This window comes from Urocitellus parryii, chromosome 7, assembly GCF_045843805.1.
Source record: "Urocitellus parryii isolate mUroPar1 chromosome 7, mUroPar1.hap1, whole genome shotgun sequence".
In the NCBI taxonomy this organism is placed as follows: domain Eukaryota; kingdom Metazoa; phylum Chordata; class Mammalia; order Rodentia; family Sciuridae; genus Urocitellus; species Urocitellus parryii.
Genome location: NC_135537.1, coordinates 73,012,526 through 73,031,934, shown reverse-complemented (window position 1 = coordinate 73,031,934; position 19,409 = coordinate 73,012,526). Strand labels below are relative to the sequence as shown.

Here is a 19,409-nt window from a genome sequence, read left to right as displayed (position 1 = left end):
GAAAAGGGACTGGTAAGTTTCCCTGGCTCTGGCTGAACCTTCAGCTGGACAACCCAGTATCCAGGGCATCAAGAAGCAAGCATCTATGAAGCTGCGTTGGAAAGAAAGCACAGGGGATCGGCATTTTCTACATTAGGTGATCTGGGTTCCAAATGGCCAACGCTGAGAGAAGATTCTAGGAAATCCAGACCTCTGTGTCCTCTGGAAGGAGGGCATTCCAGCTACTTGCTGTGTGCTCTCCCCAGCACCTCACTGCCCAGATAGGCTCAAACACAGCCACCTGCTCCATAGGAGACACCTCCCTGGTGACCGAATCTTAGGGGAGATCAGAGGAGCTTTTCTCTCTCACACATCTGTTGTAACTGTGAAATGACAAAAATGGACTGCTTTTATTTTTTAAAACAAACAACCAAACTCAACAAAAAGAAGACAGCAATGTTTTTTTTTTTTCAAAGACATGGGTTGAAAATTCTAGTCCAGATAGCAGAAATAGGAATGGTACTTGTTTCCAGATACGTTCTATTGTTGAACAAAATCATTTTTCTTATTCAAAACGAACTCGATGTCGCATTGGGTATCCGATGAAATCAGCCATGGAGTTGGTCTTTAGACTTTCTTCTTTTGGCCAGTGAAACCTTCCATTGACTCTAAGACACCCAAGTATTCACCTATGATCAGTCCTGTCTTGGTGGGCAAGAAACTAAAAAAAAAATAATAAAAATAAAAAAATAAAAAGTAAAATAAAAAAGAGAGAACCAAAAGAATAAACCTTCTTGGTTACCATTCATGAAAGCATCTTTGCTCAGCTGAAAACTATCATTGTTTCTTGCAGATGTAGTTAAGGCTAACAACCTTATTATTATATAGGGGACACTTGCTCAGGGGGTCTTTATTACCTTTCCTGGCTTTACTTACCTTGTTCAATTCACTTCTCCTTTCATTTCTGCAGCATCACTAACCTACATAATACTGAGTGGAAGCAGAGAAGTCTTGGGCTTGTAGGCATGGACTTTGGAGGTAGAGGCATCTGGCTGGACTTCTAGCTCTGTCATTTGCAATACCAGCCCAAGCAACTTACTTAGCTTACAGGCCTCAGTTTCCTCAAAGGCATCCATCTTTCCTTCTTGGACTACCATGAGGACAAGATGCAACAGGTCCTCACACCTTTGGCAAGACCAGACTAACATGGTTCATCTCCTCTATCCCCACTTGCCCCACAGACGCCCATGAGCATCACTCGGATACAGCACTGTTGACCTTGACCTTCAACACTGCAGAGTGAGGAAATGTCAAGGCAGGTCCAGTACACGGAGACCTGTCCTAGAGAAGAGTAAAGAAAAGGACTCTGCATTTGCTGTCCCCTGTGGGGGCTCCCCAAGATCTCCAGGTGGTTCACGTCCCCCCCAACTTCAGGGCTCTGGACAAGCACTAATTTCTTGGGGAGTCCTCCCCTAGCACTTCACTTAAGTCTTAACTGGCTCCCCTCTACCTCCTGCTCTGAGATTCCTTTTTCTGGCTTTGTATTTCTTCAGAGCACTTATGGTGATCAGCATACCTTTTCTTTTCCTTTACTTTTTTTTGTGTGATTCTTTCCCACCATCCACTCCTAAGAAGGCAATTTCCATGATGATAGTTCTTTGCTGTAACATCAGGTCCTGGGGTAGTGAGTGGTAAATGGCACACACACACACAGCTCTCTAAATGTTTGCTGAATGAATGTTTGAAGAAGTGTTTCACGTGATCCTCTTCCCTGAGCCTCTTCATGTTTCCTCTGTCCTTCTCGGGAACTGTCTAGCCCTCTTTTCATAGATGACTCTGAACTTATGGACACTAAATGCAAGTACAACTTCCACAGTTATTCAGAGTAGAAAAATTAAGTCCCATATTCTTAGAGCTTGCCTTTGCTAGTAGGCAAGAAGTATTCACTGTGTGAATACATGCACTACCTGATCACTAAGTGCATTACACTCATCTATATCTACAGCTCTGACAAACACTGTAAATGAAGAAACTGAGGCCTGTGGAATCTGGGGCATGCTAGGAATCACAGACTTGGTAAACAGCAGGATAATAACCCTGGATTTCAAACTGCTTGTCAGAGACCCTTCACCCTGCCTCAGACATCTTCCCATCAGCCATATTGATCCCTCCTGTGCTAGGTGAAGCCTGGAAAAGGATAGGAGTCTTTCAAAAGAGAAAGACTTTTGGTTCATTGCACAAAGTATAAGGCCCCAAAGTCAAGGTCAGGCACTAATCCAAATACCTCAGAAATTTATGGTATGGATAAAATAGACAATAGATAATAAATATAATGATATAAATAATAAAATCTAATTATATAAACCCTCATTTGATAATGAGAAAATAAATTTCCTTATGCAGGAAGGGCAATGGCTGCTAGCCAAGTGGTGAACACAAAGCATTGTATCTAAATGTGAGTAAGCCTGGGCACAAAATCTATTCCAGCATGATGGGAACAAGAAAAAGCATCTCTCCCAAACACCCACTTTTGATCTGCTCCCAGTTAATTCAGGAAATCCACTGCTTATAATAATGCAATATACTAAGGTAGCAGGGAGGGTGCAGCACTTTCTTCTTGACTCATGGGAGGAATAGCAGCTATGGAAATTTTGGATTGTATCAACAAATGGGGTCCAAAGATGGGATCAACAGGACATAGATTTTTCCCTTTTAAAATTTACCAATTTTTTTAAAAAAATGGCTCCTCCTGGTAGGATTTGGATTCAACTATTGATTGGCATGTTAGGGAAGTAATAGAAAAACTGATACTGATACCTTTTTAAAAACAACATGAGGTATAAGAACTTTGGAATAAACAAATACAGCCTTTCCTGAAGAATAGCATCTACTATTTTTCTGACTGTATATTCTGGATCCAGAATTGGCAACAGAAGAGGACACCTAGAGTATAAACAAACAAACAAAACAAACAAACAAACAAAACCCCAATTAACAAATTAATAAAAACAATTCTTTCAAAATAGGAATAAGAAAGTTGTAAGACATTATCACTTATTTTGTTTCCTTTCAGATTTCCTCTGTTTCTGTATTTATTCTCTTATGATCAACATGGTGATTTAAAACACACCTAGAATATAACATTAAAAAAATGACGAACCTGATGAAGACACTAATGTCACAATAACACTGATATGAAACCATATCAAACGAATGTTGTAAAACAAGTCACTGGGAACAAACTGCCTGCTGTCTCCATGACATATAGAACTGGGCATTTGCCCCAAATTGACAAGTCAAAGCCTGGGTCTTTGTAATTAGGTCATAAGGATAGAGTCCTCATGAATGGGTTTAGTGCTTGTTATGGTTTAGATATGAGATGTCCCCAAGAGTTCATATGTGAGACAATCCAAGGATACTCAGAGGTGAAATGATTGGGTTATGAAAGCCTTAACCTAATTATTGCATTCATTTACTTGAATGAATTAACTGGATGGTGACTGTGGGCAGGAAGGGTGTGGCTGGAGGAGATGAGTACTAGGGGTGTGCCTTTGGGGTTATACTGTGTCCCTAATGAGCTTATCTTAGTCTCTCTCTGCTTCCTGGTAGTCACATTCTGAGCTGCTTTCCTCTGCCTCACACCAGGCAGACAGCAATGGAGTCAGCTGTCTAAGGCCTGAGACCTCTGAAACTGTGAGGTAATAAACTTTTCCTCCTCTGAAATTGTTCTTGTCAGGTCTTTTGGTCACAGCTGTAAAAAAAAAAAAAAGCTGATGAAAACAGTGCCCTTATGAGAAGAGCCATCATAAAGATGATCTCTCTTTCTGTGTGTGTGTGTGTGTGTGTGTGTGTGTGTGTCTCCCCCTCCTTCCTCCAAATTATGGTATAGCAAGAAGAAAGCTGCCATATGCAAACTTTCACCAGATACTGGATCTTGGACTTCTAGCCCTGATGTGAGAAATAAATTTCTGTTGTTTAAGTCACATGGTGTATTCTGTTATAGCAGCCCAAACTAACTAGAGTTTCCTTCAGTGAGTTCTAGTCCTCCTGGAATCAGGAAAGAGGGTTGAATTGGGGACGGTGGAAAGGACAGTCTGGAAGTTAAATAAGCAGATCTGGGGCCAAAGATGGCTACTACAACGACTAGTAGCCTTCATAAAGCATCTGCATTTGATTCAGTATGTTAACACAAACACACGTGAAGACAGAATTCTGAAACTACTTATACAATCAGGCTGAATGATAGAAAGACACCTTCTGAACAACTTTAAAAAAACAGATAAAACAGAATCAAATAGATAGCAATCATTTTTAATGATGTTGTTTCCTTGAAATCAAAAGGCATACTTACCTAGTCGTACAACCTTCAAACATTCCAGTTTTTATAAAAAATGGGCACACAATGGTAGTCTTAATCCCCTTTTGTTTTAGGGCAAATGTTTCTACAAACATAGATTCTGCAAAACCAACGGCTGCAAATTTACTCGCACAATAATCTGAAAGAGACAAACAATACTTACGGATATAGGTGTTATGGCTATATAACTTTTGGGTGTCCCCCAAAAGTTCATGTGTCAGACGATGCAAGAAAGTCCAGGGTGTAGTGATTGGATTATGAGAACCTAAACTTAACTGATGCATTAATTCACTGACAGGAATTAACTGAGTGGTAATTGAAAGCAGGTAGGGAGTGGCTGGAAGAGGAAGGTCACTGCGGGTGTATGCCTCTGGGGTATATATTTTGTCCCCGATGAGCACAGCTCTCTCCCTTCTTCTATTTTTTCCTCCCTGCTTCTTGAATGCCACATTCTGAGTTGCTTTCTTCCTCCAGACCTTTCTGCCATGATGTTCTGCCTCACCTTAGGCCAGGAGCAATAGAGTTGGCCATCTATGGACTGAGACCTTTGAAACCATGAGCCCCAGATAAATATGTACTTCTATAAAATTGTTCTTGTCAGGTCTTTTGGTCACAGCAGGGAAAAAGCAGACTTTGTTTTATTGTGTTTTGCTTCATTGTGCTTCACAGATATTATCTTATAAACTGAAGGTTTACAGCAAGTTTGCATTAAGTCTATTGGTGTCATTTTTCCAACAGCTCAGATGATCATATTTTTAGCAGTACAGGTTTTTTTGTTTTGTTTTTGGTACTGCAGTTTGAACCCAGGGGTGCTTCACCACTGAGCTGCACACCAGCTCCCCCCCCCACCCTTTTTGCTTTTTTGAGATAGGGTCTTATTAAGTTGCTGAGGCTAGACTTGAACTTGTGATCCTCCCGCCTTGACCTCCTAAATCGCTGAGATTACATGTGTGCACCACTATACCCAGCAGCAGTGGGACATTTTTAAGTTAAGGTTAAAAACATAATGCGTGGGGTTGGGGTTGTGGCTCAGAGGTAGAGCGTTTGCCTAGCATGGGTGAGGCCCTGGGTTTGATTCCCCAACACCAATTAAAAATAAAATAAAGACATTTTAAAAAAAAGAGTACGTAATATGTGATTTTTTTAAAAAAATAATGCTACTGCACACTTAATATTTTAAGTATAGTGTAATCTAACTTTCATCTGCACTGAGAAATTAAAAAAAAAAACAACCCATGTGACTCACCTTATTGAAGTAGCCTGGAACAAAACCTGCAATATCTCTGAGATATTCTTGTATTCCATAGTTTTTAAATGGAATTACATTAAGGTTGACTCATAACACTAATAGCAGCAGAAAATGTGACAACAATTTTCAGAGTTCTTCTGATCTGGGCCTAGCTCCATTGGAAGGATGAAGAGTGAGTAGGAAGAAATGGGGTCAACAGAACGTCAGATGAGAATGACCAACTCCAAGATGAGAATGACCAACTCCAAGATAGGAAGGGCTGCAGGGGTGCTCCTAGAGGCCACACTGCTAGACTAACTTACAAGTTAATGACTGTCTGATCCTGTGTTAGCTGTTACATGGGGCACCATATGTGCATCCTGAACCTATCTCAAAAAACTTCAGGTCCATTGGGACATAAAGACATCCCCCAAAGGAAATAAACCTTCCTACGTGACTTCCTAGTGGTGTGGGAAGAAAGAGGGGTCAGTAAGGGCTGTGATAATCAGACCAAATTTTCTTTCAACTACGATTTCCTTATTATCATTGTGATGAGTAATAACCAAACTAGAATTGGAAATGGAAAATGACAATTCTCATTATTATACACACAAATATACACATACATAAATCACATTAAACAAACATTCTAAATGTTTAAAATAAACTGATGAAAACAAACTGCTCGCTGCCTCCATGATAGGCAGAATGTAACTTCCAATTATAACTACTTCTTCCACCTCCAGAAAAGAAACAAAAGGACTTCCTAGCTTCAACTGCCATCTTTTAAAGACCTTGAAAATGCAGGGGGAAGTGGAGAATGGAACTAACAGAGGTTTTGAGCATTCTGTCTATAATCATCTTTGCTTCCAGAAAATACTTGGATATTCAATTTGCTGAGTGAAAAAGATTTGGAGAAATAAAATTGAGGTGGATGAATACTTTCCTTTGCTTCACGGTCAAAAGGAGAGTACTTACTCGCTATGTTTTGATGCGGCTGTTACAACTGACAAGAGCCAGGTAAAGGTGCCAGGTATGGGACTGCCAGGCCTCAGGGGTGCATAGACAGAGGTAAGAGGCTAGAGGGAGGAAAGGGGACAGGAGGGTCTGGAGCAGCTTCTAGGATGATCTCAGACATCTGGTGTAAATGCAGCTCTTTGAGCCCTTAATTCCTGAGATTCTGGTAGGCAGAAAGATCAGAGGACACACAGCATCTGCATTTTCAACTAGTTCCCTGGGGAGGGTGGCTGTAACACAGCCGACCAAGACTCACTCTGTGGGAAATACACACCATGGGAAACAAGTCTTACACTTAATTTCTCAGGTGTGCTGGGGGTGGACAAGTCTCATCTTTGAAGACAGAGACATTGTGTCAGAAAAAGGATTAACAGCAGTTGTAAATATTCCTGAGTGATTTCAAAAGCCTGTGATTTATAAGACATGTAATAGAGAGGTATTAATAACCTGTGATGAATTCTCAAAAGGACAGAAGGAAGTCCAGGGTCCAGGGAGTACAAAGTGGTAATATTCTGAGTGGATGGGTGGTTCTGGAAACCCTATTCATGTCACTGAAATGCACTGAACTAACATGAATTTGTGAACCTTGAGCCTTGACACTTGGCTCAAGTGGTTCAGAAGTGCCTGATCACCAAACGATCTCGTTTGTTATCTGAGTGTTGCTGCTACGGTTCTATTACATGAGTTTCAGTTGACGTGTGCAAGCCAGGACCCAGGACAGTTGCTCCAGGGGACTGCTGGTAGGGTGAGGTCAAGATTTCTGCTCCTCCTAGTGTCAGTTCCTGAATTGGGTCTCTTTGGCCAAAGATCTTAGTTTATTCCTTTGTCCCCTGTCCACAGTGTGATGAAAATGACTATTATGTCCTTTGAGAGAAGGCAGGTAGTCTTCCTTCCTGGCCTGCTGACAGTGCCAGGTGAATTTAATTGCTTGGGCACAACTGTACTGCTCGGTCTCTGTCTTTTAAATTCTGGGGGTTGCATAAGACCTAATGATTCCAAAGGGCATAGTCCAACTTTATCTGATGGGCAGTTCTCAACCACTTCTCTTGTTCCCTAAGATTCATTATACTTTATTATTAGGGTTATACAGTCAATGCTGGTTATTAAGAACTACCATGTAAGTTAGGGTTATAAAGAATTTTGCAATTATGAAATATATTTCTCTTACCTGCCAGCCCATTTACTCCAACTAATCCAGCTGAACTTGAAATGCAAACTAAATGTCCATGGTCATTAGCAATCATAGCAGGTAGAAAGGCTTTATAAGTCTAAGAAGAGCAAAGGAAAACTATTAACACTTAATACCACATTGTATACTTTCCTCAGATATTTATATGATACTTATGATTAAAAATGATTTTAGTTCATAAAAATACCCAAAGGCACGGGAATATAAAAATTACAACACCTGGAAAGTTAATTATTTTAACCTGATTGACATGTTAAATCAATATTTTACTAAGGCAATTCCACCATTATGAAAATTCATGCTTATTTTTGTGTTTGCATTTGAGCTTTAACAACACAATATAAAACAACAATTGAAACAGTATAGGAAAATTAGCTGTGGCAGCTGCAAACTAAAAACCAAGGAGTACTTAAATGATAGGATTGTTAAGTTGTATACTGCTTTTTTTCCTTGTTGGCTTATTTAAAATTTCAATTTTTTTTCTAACCATTATAAGATAGCCTGCTGTTGACAACCACTGAAAAAGAGCATTTTGTTTTAAACTGAAACTCACCTCTACTTCTTTCATTTTTATTCCAATTCATAAATAGACTATTTGTTAGAACTTATGTTGTTATGTCTTAGTCATGTAGAATACTTTTACCTTCTGCTTCTTTTTTCTTGTGGTACTGAGGATGGAACCCAGGGTTACTCCACCACTGAGCTACACCCCCAACACTTTTAGTTTTTTTTTTTTTTTTTTTTATTTTGAGACAGGGTCTTGCTAAGTTGCCGAGAGGCTGGCCTTGACCTCTTGCCTCAGCCTCCTCAGTCGCTGGGATTACAGGCGTACACCACTCCACCTGGCTAAAAACACCTTCATATTTGATTAGGAATCTGGAGAAAGGACGTACAGGGGAGAGAAATGAGCTGTTGGAGAAGGCATTTCCTGTAACAAAGCAGTAATTAGTCACATATGTGGAAAACAATGTTAAGTAGAGGGATCTCTCACAGAGGTCAAGCCCTCTTCATCTGCCTGCAATGCATTAAATTTCAGAAACGAACACAGAGCAAGAGGTGGAAAATCAAAATACAGAAAAGGAAACAGCACAGCATAATAAAAAGCATCCTGTGTTCAGGATCTGCACGGGTCTCTCTGCTTCTCCGTAGGGATGCTGCCTTTGAAAGCCGGGAGCCTGGCTGTCTTACAGCTCTCTGACCCTCTGGTAACTAAATCGCACACTTTGTGCCAGGTCACCTATAGGCATTTGAACTTTCCAGAGTGAATGGAGAGCATGGGAGGGAATTTCAGGGGCCAGGGAAACACTAGCATTTAAGGAACAACTCGCAAGAAAAAAATAGAAAAAAAAAAAAAAAAAGGAGAACTACCATGTAAGTTAGGGAAGTTCTCCTGTGCCCTCTTCCTGCTTTTCCTCCTCCTTGCCTAAGAATGAGGAGCTGTGTCCAGGGCTGGAACAATTGGATCCCAAGCTGGGAGAGGCCTTATGAGGCCACATGCTTGGTGTGAGGGCCCCGTGATGGCTGGTGTCAGCAAAGGCCAGGAAAATGCAACTTAATGGGCGTGGACACATCTCTTTGGAAGGCAGGGCTGTGTCCCTTAGCACTGGTGGTACATGGTGCTACTCGGAGAACCATATCTTTCTCTACTCAGGCACTGAGAAAGGTCTTGGTTTGCCTAGAATAGACCTCCTATTAATGGTGCCCTCTTTATTTTCGAAAATGTCCCTGCTAGAGCCAGGTGAGGTAGCTTATGTCTGTAGTTCCAGTTACTCAGGAAGCTGAGGGGGGATGATCACTTGAGTCCAGGAGTTCGAGACTAGCCTGGGCAAGTGAGATCTCATCCCAAAATTAATAAAAAAAAAAATAAAAAGTGTCCCTGATGAAGCCTACTGTAAAGTTGTAAAATTACCTTGGTCATGCCACACATGTGCCCTTGAAAAAATTTTTAGCCGGGCGCTGTGACGCACGTCTGTGATCCTAGTGGCTCTGGAGGCTGAGACAGGAGGATCATGAGTTCAGTGCCAGCCTCAGCAAAAGCAAGGTGCTAAGCAACTCAGTGAGACCCTATCTCTAAATAAAATACAAAACAGGGCTGGGGATGTGGCATAGTGTCTGAGTGGTCCTGAGTTCAATCCCTGGTACCCACCCCCGCCTCCAAAATTTTATGTTCTATGATCCTTATACATCTCCACAGAATTGTTTTAAGGAATAGATCATCCCTTGATATTCAGGGAGAAGGACTGGTTCCAGGATCCCCACAGATACCACAATCCACAGATGCTCAAATTCCCTGTGTAAAATGGCATATGTTTGCATATAACCTATGCACATACTCCCCTATATTTTAAGCCATCTCTAGATTACTAATAATATCTAACCCAATGTAAATGCTGTGTAAATAGTTGTTATACTGTGTTGCTTAGGAATAATGATGAGGAAAAATTTAAATTGTCTTCAATATTTTTGATCTACAACAGGTTTGATCCATGGATGTGAAACCTGTGGATACAGAAGACATGTGAGCTTCCTGGAATAGTCCCCAGATATTTGCCACAATCAATAAATGGAAATTTGACCATTAGGACAGTTCTGTCTCTTTAGGATTCCCTGAACAGAGGTTCTGGAGTTAGAGATTAAATTGGCTCAAAAAGAGGATAGGTGAGTGATCCAGGACAAGACCAAAATTAAGGTGTCTTGTCGGGGGTGTACCTCAGTGATAGAGTGCTTCCTTTGCATGTGTGTGGCCCTGGATTCTAACATCAGCACTGAAAAAAAAAAATTAAGATGTCTGTGCTTTATTGAAAGTCTGATAATGTTAAAGAGCAAGAGGAAAGTACAAAAGTACTTTGCAATGACTAATTTTACACGTATTATGAGAAGAAAAAGTAATTACCCATAAATGTGCTTTGAAGTTCACATCAAATGACTTTTCCATAAGCTCATCTGGGCAGTTGAGGAAGTTTTTGCCTGTTACGATTCCAGCGTTATTGATTAGGATGGAAACATCACCAACTTCTTTTTTAACCTGAGTTAAATAACAAGAGCAACCCCATCAAAATAGGAATTCCTTACATGATTTGGGTTTGATTTTCCCACAGTTGTATATCTTTTTCATCCTTAACTCACACTGAATTTTTGCCTTCTAAAAAATTTGTTTTATTTCCTTTGAGATGTCGACTGCACACTGGAGATCCAAAATCTGATGCTTTTCTTCTTCTTTCTCCCTCTGAGATTAAAAAAGATTCCATTGCTGAAATGCTACTTTCCTTTGACACTTAGAGCTGTTCTTCTACTCTGTGATCATACCTTTGTTTTATGCCCTCTGTTAACAGCATATCATTTTAATCCATGTGAGGAGGCATAAGAATAGCCTTATTATGAACAAATGGCATCTAGATCAAGACCTATCACACACAGAGATGGGGGAGGAGTAGGGAATAAGCAAGAGAAAGAAGGATAATGTAGGTTTTCAACACACAGCACAGATTAGAATCTGCCTGCCCTGTTCGTATCAACGGGCTGGTTTTCTTCTCTCCATCTCAAAATTTCAGGTATAAGATCTGTGAGTCATGTGTGTTACTGTAATATGGGTTAAGATAGGCATTCAATCATTTTTATTTAGGAAATCAAAATTCTGGGTGTAACACTGGAGCCTTTACCCTTTAACAAACCTTCAGTGTGTGATCTTGGTTTTATGTGAGGAGTGGACAGAGGCCTTTCTAGGATCGATGAGAGGAGGTGGGACTGGCCCTGTGTTCCCATCTGTGTTCTGAATTTCATCACTGCAATTCAGACCACACAGCAACAGCCCTGACCCATAAAGTCAGAGGGAACCACCCACTCTAGTTGCCATGTGTTCTTACAGGAGGCTCACAGAGGTGCCACTTACATCTCCAGCAATATGTATGTGTACGTGTGCACCTGCCTGCATGGATGACACAAAGTTATCACTGCAGTATGGCAAAGGGGACAAGGTGTCACAGAAGCCAGGCAGAAGCTGCCATCTTTTTCATCTGCTAGTCATCAACCAGGAAGGCCTGGGTTCTTGGCATCAGGATGAGGTGTGTTAATCATTCAGACTACCTGGGTCTGTTGCCAAGGAAAAATTGTGGATGAAATAAAAACTAGGGGGAACCTCAATTTTAAGCTAGAGTTTTCAAAAAGCACTGGAAACTATTAACTACAAGCCTGATTTGGAGAGTGGCGAAAATATTTCATAAAATCCAACTTGGACAGCAGTCAAGGCTAGAAACGAGTGGATCATTCCATCTGAGGCCAAAGCCAAAGCCAGAGAAGGACCAGGGTTAAAAGACAGCACCAATATTAAAGGCTGGTGTCCTAGCTCAGGGTCAGGGATGGAAAAGCCAGAGGTTACACCAAAGGTTATGTGCTATATCTACTGATGATGAATGGTAACAGCAACATGCTCATTCTTGGAATGAGAAAAATCTTGCTGGCACAGTGTTTTTAAATAAGGGCCCAAGAGTCATACCTTAAGGAGAATGCAACGGATTCTAATTCTTAAGTGATTTCCTTCCTTCCTTCTTTATTATTTCCCTTAGTGTAAGAGTGAATCTGTTTAACCCTGTATGACAACTCTCCAAAGACCAGCACATGAACTGTGCCCATCTGTTAGCTGGGCTTTCCCTCTGCATGCCCACCGTATGAAAACACAAAACTGCTGGAAGCCCATTGGGCTGACGTGCATGTCACCATCCAGCTCCAAATTGCCAAGATGGCTGCTCTGGATTCCCCAACCATGGAGATTTCCCAACCACTCCTAACTAGTGTAGTGGGCAGTAGGAAATGTCTGCTTCTCCCAGTGATCACGTATCCCAGGATCTTGAACATTAGGAATCAGAAATGAATTTTAAGAAATTTTGAAGATGCTATGATTTTTTTGAGCTGCGTAATTGAATGACACAGTAGGAGGTATGCCAAGCCACAGTAACCCTGAATCACCTTGTTTAAGGCTCCCTATCCTTAAATACATAGTTAGGACATCCCCACATATCACATCAAGGATAAATGACAGCTACCTAGCTGCAGCCTTACCTTGTGTTTACTGAACAAAATAACCTCTCATCTGAGTTGCCAAAGAGCAGGGCTGGGCCTTCTGAATTCAAGGCTAGGTCATGATCCAGGGACACAATTTTTAAACACTGTCATACTACACTAAAAAATTTCTCTTTGGTCAGTCTCCCAGGGGATACTTCTTAAGAATTTTCTGATATGTTCTTGTTATCCAGAAAAAGAAGTGGAAATGGTTGGCTTATAAAGATGGGGAATATTTTGCTTCCCTGGAATTCAGAAAAGCACATCATTGATTCTCTCCAAGAGCCCAAAGTGATAATAGCTGAATAATGAGCTAGTTCTATGACATGTCGGATCACTTAAGAAGCCAAGAAGCTTGACAGAACTAATTTACAGATCCAGCGACGAGGGAGGTGATTATTGATAGAGCACTTCACAGTAACCTGCCCCATAACTAAAAACCCTCCTTGTTTGAATATGAACCATTTTTTTTTTCTTTAAGACTGGCCAGAGGAGTTAGTGATAGTCCGTGTAAGTCAGTCGGCCAGGCAGCGCTTCATGTGTTAACCACTCAGTCTGGGAGTTTGGCTGCACTTGAAGTGTGGCCCCAGCATAAAACTATGTGAGCTTGTCAGGTTTGGATCTCCACATTGTAATGGGCAGCCTGTGATTGGAGCTGGTGGTAAGAAAGACATAAGATGGAAAGCAAGAACTCATGGCTGTGACCTGCAAAGCTCCCTACTAGGAGGTGAGGGAGGGAGTACCAAGGTATTGGTGGAGCCTGGAAGCAGGTTGCAAAATAGCTAGCTGGGCTGCTTGCAGCAGACTGGTTTGGTTCCTCCCTCTCACTAAGTTGAGCAATTCTGAGAGCCAAAATGTGGCCCAGGAGAGAGTGATGTGTGGTGTATGCATGACTATACCAACAGAAGGGCAGAGGAATCCTTACAAGGGCAAAGAGATGGGCCTATATGAAACAAGAACTTTCTTACTATTTGGCATATTGGAGTCCTGGCTGTGAATTTGCTATTTATTAGTTGTATTTCTTAGATAAGCTAACATGCCTGCTCAAGCCTCAGTGTTACAGTTAGTGAAAAGAAGATAATAAAGTGTTTTACTTTATAATATTATGATATGATACAGAGTACTTAGCACAGCAGCTTACATACAATAAAAATTCAAAAATCCTAATTCCCATTCCCCCACAAGATTATTTTTTAAATTAAAGGGACACTGGAGATAGGCAAATGGGCATTGATAAAAGCAAACTAACAACCAACACGATGCAGGCCAAATTATTTACATAGGGTTCTCAGTACCCACAGAAAACAGTGGTCTCCAAAATTTACCTGATTGGCCACTCTGTACACGTCTTCCTTTCGGCTACAATCACAGGTATAGGCATGCACCCTCATGGCTCCAGCTTCCCGAGCCATCTGGAGTGTCTCCTCATTCCCCTGTGAATTGATATCCCAGAGAACAAGCACAGATCCCAGGCGGGCAAACTGCAAGGCTAAGAGCCTCCCAAGTCCACTCCCAGAGCCTGTTATGAGGACTATTTCACCAGCGACGTTCTTCCGTGGCCTTGGGATCAAGCCAAAGATCAGAGCCTCCAGAATACTAAACAGTGATTTTCCTAAGAAAACAAGAAATTTCCCTGCTGCTCTCAGGTTGGAAGACATATTCTGGCTGACACCTGTAGAAAGGGAGAGAAAATTTGTTCACTACATGGAGTTCTAACTTTCTGAAGTAGTGAAAGTAGTCAAGAAGCTCGACTTAAACATCTCTGCAGGCTCTGGACTCAGAAGGGAAGGAACCCACAGGGACCATATCTTGTCCAGCTTTCATACACAGCCCCAAGCTCTGCACATAACTGTTCTCCCACTGTGTGTTTTATGTACAGAAATGTTTGTGAACTGAGAACTGTAACCAACACACTGAAATTTAACTCAAAGGACACATTCATCATTTCTTCCCACTTTACTTTTCTTCATGATAACCTTGAGTCCTGTTGGATGATTGGACTTCCAACATCTTGGTCCTGTTGATGACATAACTGCTACCTTTCTGGTTTTGTTTTTGTCCCCTTTTAGGTTTGTACTTTCTCATTCGACCTGTGCTTCTTTAATTTTGCCTTGATACTTAAAATCTGAGATTCAATAGGACAATTGAAAATTCTACTTGTATAAAGTATTTGAAGAGAAGAAATAAGATGCCCTAAGCCTTTTCCAACTGATTCATTGTGAGTATCATATATCCATTCATAAACCCCAAGGATCCCATGCTACTAGCTCCCTGTCATTTATAGGATATAGGTCTTGACCCCTGCCCTGTCTTGGCCCTGCCCAGTTGTGAAGGCTGGGGCTTTTCTGGGCCTAGGGTGGTATAAAGTGCTGGTTCTATGGCATAGGATGGTTCTGCAGATGAAGTGAAAATATTCCATGCTTGACCCTAATCTTGGCTCACAGAAAGAACTTCAAAGCTGATATAATATTTCTCAGATTCACAGTGCTGCTCACCAAGAGGTACCCAACAGGATCCCCCCCCCATATGACAAAATTATTTAGAGATCCATGCTTATATCTTGCTATCAATGACTCATACTTTAGTAAGGATAAGTTAATAAGATAATTTGCTAACAAATAGCTGAGAAAGAAGGGAAGGTTTTATTTCCTCCAGGATGAGAACATCTGTTTAGCACTGAGCATACTGAGCTGGAGGCAGAGGACTTCCCTGAATGGGGTGTTCTACTGAGGTTCAGATGAAGACACAGGGGTCAGGAGGTGGAAGGAGTGAGGAGAGAGCAGCAGGTCTTCACTCTACATGCTGACTGAGGATCAATGAGTTTCTGTTAATGACTCTTATTATCCAGTTGCTATGCACAACTGGATTAATCTGCATAAGGGGTCGGTACATGACCATTCTAAAGAAATGCTGGAGATACATGATCTAAACTGTTGTTACTGCTTATTCTACAGGTGAGATTGAGGATCCAATTGAAGATGTATGGGACCTGTCGGAGGTCCCTGTACTACAGGACCAGGTTGGTTCATTTGTTCTGTTTATTGAGCACCAACCCCAAGGTGGTTCTACTCTAGTCTCTATGGTAGAGAGGGATGGTAGACTTTCATTTTCTCTGCACTGGTGAGCTAACTAGACTAGTTTGAAAAAACAGATCTTAAATGGTTAACTGCATTATTAAAAGTTATGATGTTATAAAGGAAAGTGTAGGGTGCTACAGGGTGGATGACAGGAGAGGTGATTTAGATGGGGGCCTGGTAGAAAGCAAGAGTGAAGGTTTGATGGGAAGTGACCTTTAAGCAGATAACTAAATGATGAATGGCAGGAAGTAGAAAGATTTGGCAGTAGCTTTTCTGACAGGGGACAGAATGGTTTATATTGAGGAGATTTTGCTTTGTACATCCAGGGCTATCCAGGGAATAAGAATCTGGTTTGGGAGACATGACCCTTCAGGTCAAACAGAGTGTTTTCTGCTGTGAGCACTGGGCTTTATTACCCATTATGGGAGATAGCCCTCAAACTCTCTGCCAACTTTGTTCTGATATATTTTTACAGAGGAACTTTCAGATGATTGGCTGGGCCTCCCAGCAATGCAGAACTTGGAAAGAAGATGTCCTGAAGGAAGACTCTTGTTTTAAATACAAAGTAATGGTGCACATACTTGCAGATGTGCAAGAGTGTGGATCAGACTGTGTACAGTCAGGGCTTCCTTCCATCAGTACTCCTTTCACACCAGGTGACTAGGGTTGGGCCACCATGCTTGCTTTCAAGCACACTAATATTTATAGGGGTCCATGCCAGACTGACAGACATGTACTCTGTGATATCTAGCACTGTAGTGATAGAAATCTCATCACTGACCTACGTGACATGAAAAACTCTTAATAAGACTTCACTATTCCACGGTCACAATGTTAGCACGATGCAAGACCTAGGACCAATGCGTGCTTTATCACCACCTTGGCAGAGACCTCCAAGGTTCTTAAGCAGCCAGGGGTCTCCCCCATTGGGGATTTAGGATACCTGCTATGTATCCATATAGGCAGTGAGGTCTACAGACTAAAGTTTGGGTTGGGATTTTGTATCCATCACTGTTTTTTTTTTTTTCCTGTAATTTCGGTAAAAACTATTTTATGTCTCAGTTTCCTCTTCTAAAAAGAGCAATTCTAAACTGTGGAGAATACTAATCCTCATTTCAACAGGGAATTAGATGCAGGAGTAAACGAGTGAATACAGGTAAAATATTAAGAAGCATTATATGGTCACTGCTAGCCCACATGAAATGTCTGAATTAATTTAGGGGAATAAAGGCACTGACTCGCACTCAGCCCTTGCGGGGCGCACAGATATAATGTAATATAAAGTATATTCCTTCATAATGTAAATATAAATGCATACTTACAAACTAAATATACATTTCCATATTATTGTAAAGACTCTTTCTTAGGAAGGCACAAGTGTATTAAATTGAAATTTAATCATGCTGAATACTTCTTTGATGTGCCCATCCTACTGGTGTACAAATCCAAGAGCTGAGCTAACTAGGCGCAATGTAATTTGGGGCTGTCTGCTATCCAGAGCACAACAATTCTGCCCTGGGAAGGGCACTTGGTCTGGGGCTTGGGGCAGGGAGTGTGGGGTGTACAGACTGCCAACCACAGCTTCTGTTGAAAGGGATGATTTGGGGGGCAGTGGGGAGCTGGAGGTGCATGCACTGAGCAGCAGAGACCAGGGATCTGGGCAGAATGGACCCCGAAACAAGAGAGATCAGAGAGGCCTCCCTTTCTTAGACTGGCAGCTCATTTCATCGTGAGGTAGAGCCTTGTCCCCGGACACGGGAGCCAGGACCTTGGGGATGTTGCAGCCATGAGCTCCTCAGAGGTGCCTTGCTCTCTTACACCGAGTTCCCTTCCTGCGATCCGGCCGCCGCTCTCCCGCCCGCCGCTCTCCCGCCCGCGCCCCCTCGCGCTCACGGAGCATTTAACCCGCAGGGCCCTGGAGTGGCGCGCAACGGCGCCACCTCCTACGAAAGCCAGCTCCGAGGACCCGCGACAACTTACCCAGACACGCTCCCCCTCGCTGCCCGCCGAGAACCCGGCCTCGTCCGCCCCAGGCACCCGTGTCCTTAGCTACCAGCTCAGTGAAGTTCAGGTGTTTTATCCTGGCGCGGGCTCGAGCCTAAGTCCAAGGGCGGGACTGGCCCGCCCGAGGCGGGGGTGGTGCCGCCAGCGGCGGGGGTGGGGTGGTCAGTGAGTCCCCGCGCGCCACGTAGGCCAGCTTTCTTTTCCCAGGCGGGTTGATTTGGGAGGAAAATCGATGGTGGAGACTGGACGCGCGCTTCCGGATTTCTCCTAAGTTTTAATGTTGTGACGATCAGGCTGCACCCTGGATTTTAAAATCAGAATTTCTGGGTTGGAAGGGACCTAGGTATTAGCGTGAAAAAAAGTTCCTTCCCCAGGTGTGTTTGCAAACGTACATCCCCTGAAGCTGGGAACTAGACAACAAAGAGGAGGCAACTACTGGGGTCCTTGAGGGGGCGGTCCAGGTCCTGCCCCGACACCTCTCAGCAGGGCACGGATGCAGAGCTCCCCCGCAGTATCTGATTTTGGCTCCTGGGACCCAAAGGCAGAGGCTTGTGGGCGTGTGGCTGGGAGCCGCTGGAAGGTGAGTGGGTGCTGACGCGGGAGCTGTTATTGCTTTGGCAGGTGGCCATGAGGAAGACGGAGAGGGAGACATTTGTTCTAACAAGATGAAATTGAGAAATTAAAAAATAGAATAAGTCACCATTGTATTCTGACCTGTGTATCGAACATCCTCTTGTGTTTGAAAATTCAGAATATACAGCAATGGTATTTATCAAGAAGAAAAAAGAGAGAAATATCCATTAATAAAATTAGAGAGTGATCTAATATAAGCATGACACCACTGCAGTTGGAATGGGTGGCACAGGTAGCAGAGATGGCAAAAAAAATTTTGGGGTATTGAGGAAAAAAACAAGGAGGCAGGATAAGATCAGGTTTGGAATTGATCTTTGGGGCTGCTATGACCCAAATAAGTACTGAAGGCTTAGAGGAGAGCAGGTTTCATTAGCCTCTATCTGGGACAGGTTTAGGGGGCCGAGAAACTGCATATTTGTTCTTTATTTAGGAGAGAAGTAACAGGTAGGTCTTGTAAGCCTGGAAAAATAGGTTCAGGGAAGATCCTTGAGTGTCTTTTCAGTGTTTAGGAAGTTGCTTGATGAGTGGTCAAAAGTGTTCCAGTAGCTGTTCTGTAAAAAGATGAATGGGGATAGGTGTGTGTGCCTTAGTTTCAGGTCAACTGTCTTCACCCAGCTGCAGAGCTTCTCAGGAGTGGGAGACATGTTCATTTACTGCAGAATGAGATGCTAGACATGCATCTCAGGTGGACCCAGGACTCACAAAAGAGGGACACCTAAGCAGTCTGGAAGAGGAGACCTGGGCTGGAAGGGTCTTCCAAATGCAAATACAGTGTTTGCAACACCTGGAAATGAGAAGGATCGGAGGAAGCACAGAGACATTCACTGATGGACCCCACATCATGCAGCCTGTCTGTACAAATGCGAGGCT

The 19,409-nt window shown here is 42.4% G+C and overlaps 1 protein-coding gene across 1 annotated transcript; it reads right to left on the bottom strand.

Moving 5' to 3' along the window:
* Positions 1–465: 465 nt before the first annotated feature.
* On the bottom strand, positions 466–17,993 carry LOC113196531 (epidermal retinol dehydrogenase 2-like). The gene is made up of 7 exons (XM_026408489.2): positions 17,883–17,993; positions 14,151–14,497; positions 10,664–10,795; positions 7,750–7,849; positions 4,331–4,475; positions 2,797–2,922; positions 466–700 (listed from the first exon to the last, which is right to left on the bottom strand). The coding sequence occupies exons 2-7, from the start codon at positions 14,481–14,483 to the stop codon at positions 607–609; spliced, it is 930 nt and encodes a 309-aa protein (XP_026264274.1). The 5' UTR covers positions 14,484–14,497; positions 17,883–17,993; the 3' UTR covers positions 466–606.
* Positions 17,994–19,409: the final 1,416 nt, after the last annotated feature.

Excerpts from the sequence above, each read along its gene's own strand:
- LOC113196531 (XM_026408489.2), bottom strand. The coding sequence starts at position 14,483 with ATGTCTTCCAACCTGAGAGCAGCAGGGAAATTTCTTGTTTTCTTAGGA. Across the intron at positions 10,796-14,150 it reads TGTACAGAGTGGCCAATCAG|GTTAAAAAAGAAGTTGGTGA; the intron begins GTAAATTTTGGA and ends TATTTAACTCAG. Across the intron at positions 701-2,796 it reads CTCATGTTGTTTTTAAAAAG|TTTCTTGCCCACCAAGACAG; the intron begins GTATCAGTATCA and ends TTTTTTTTTTAG.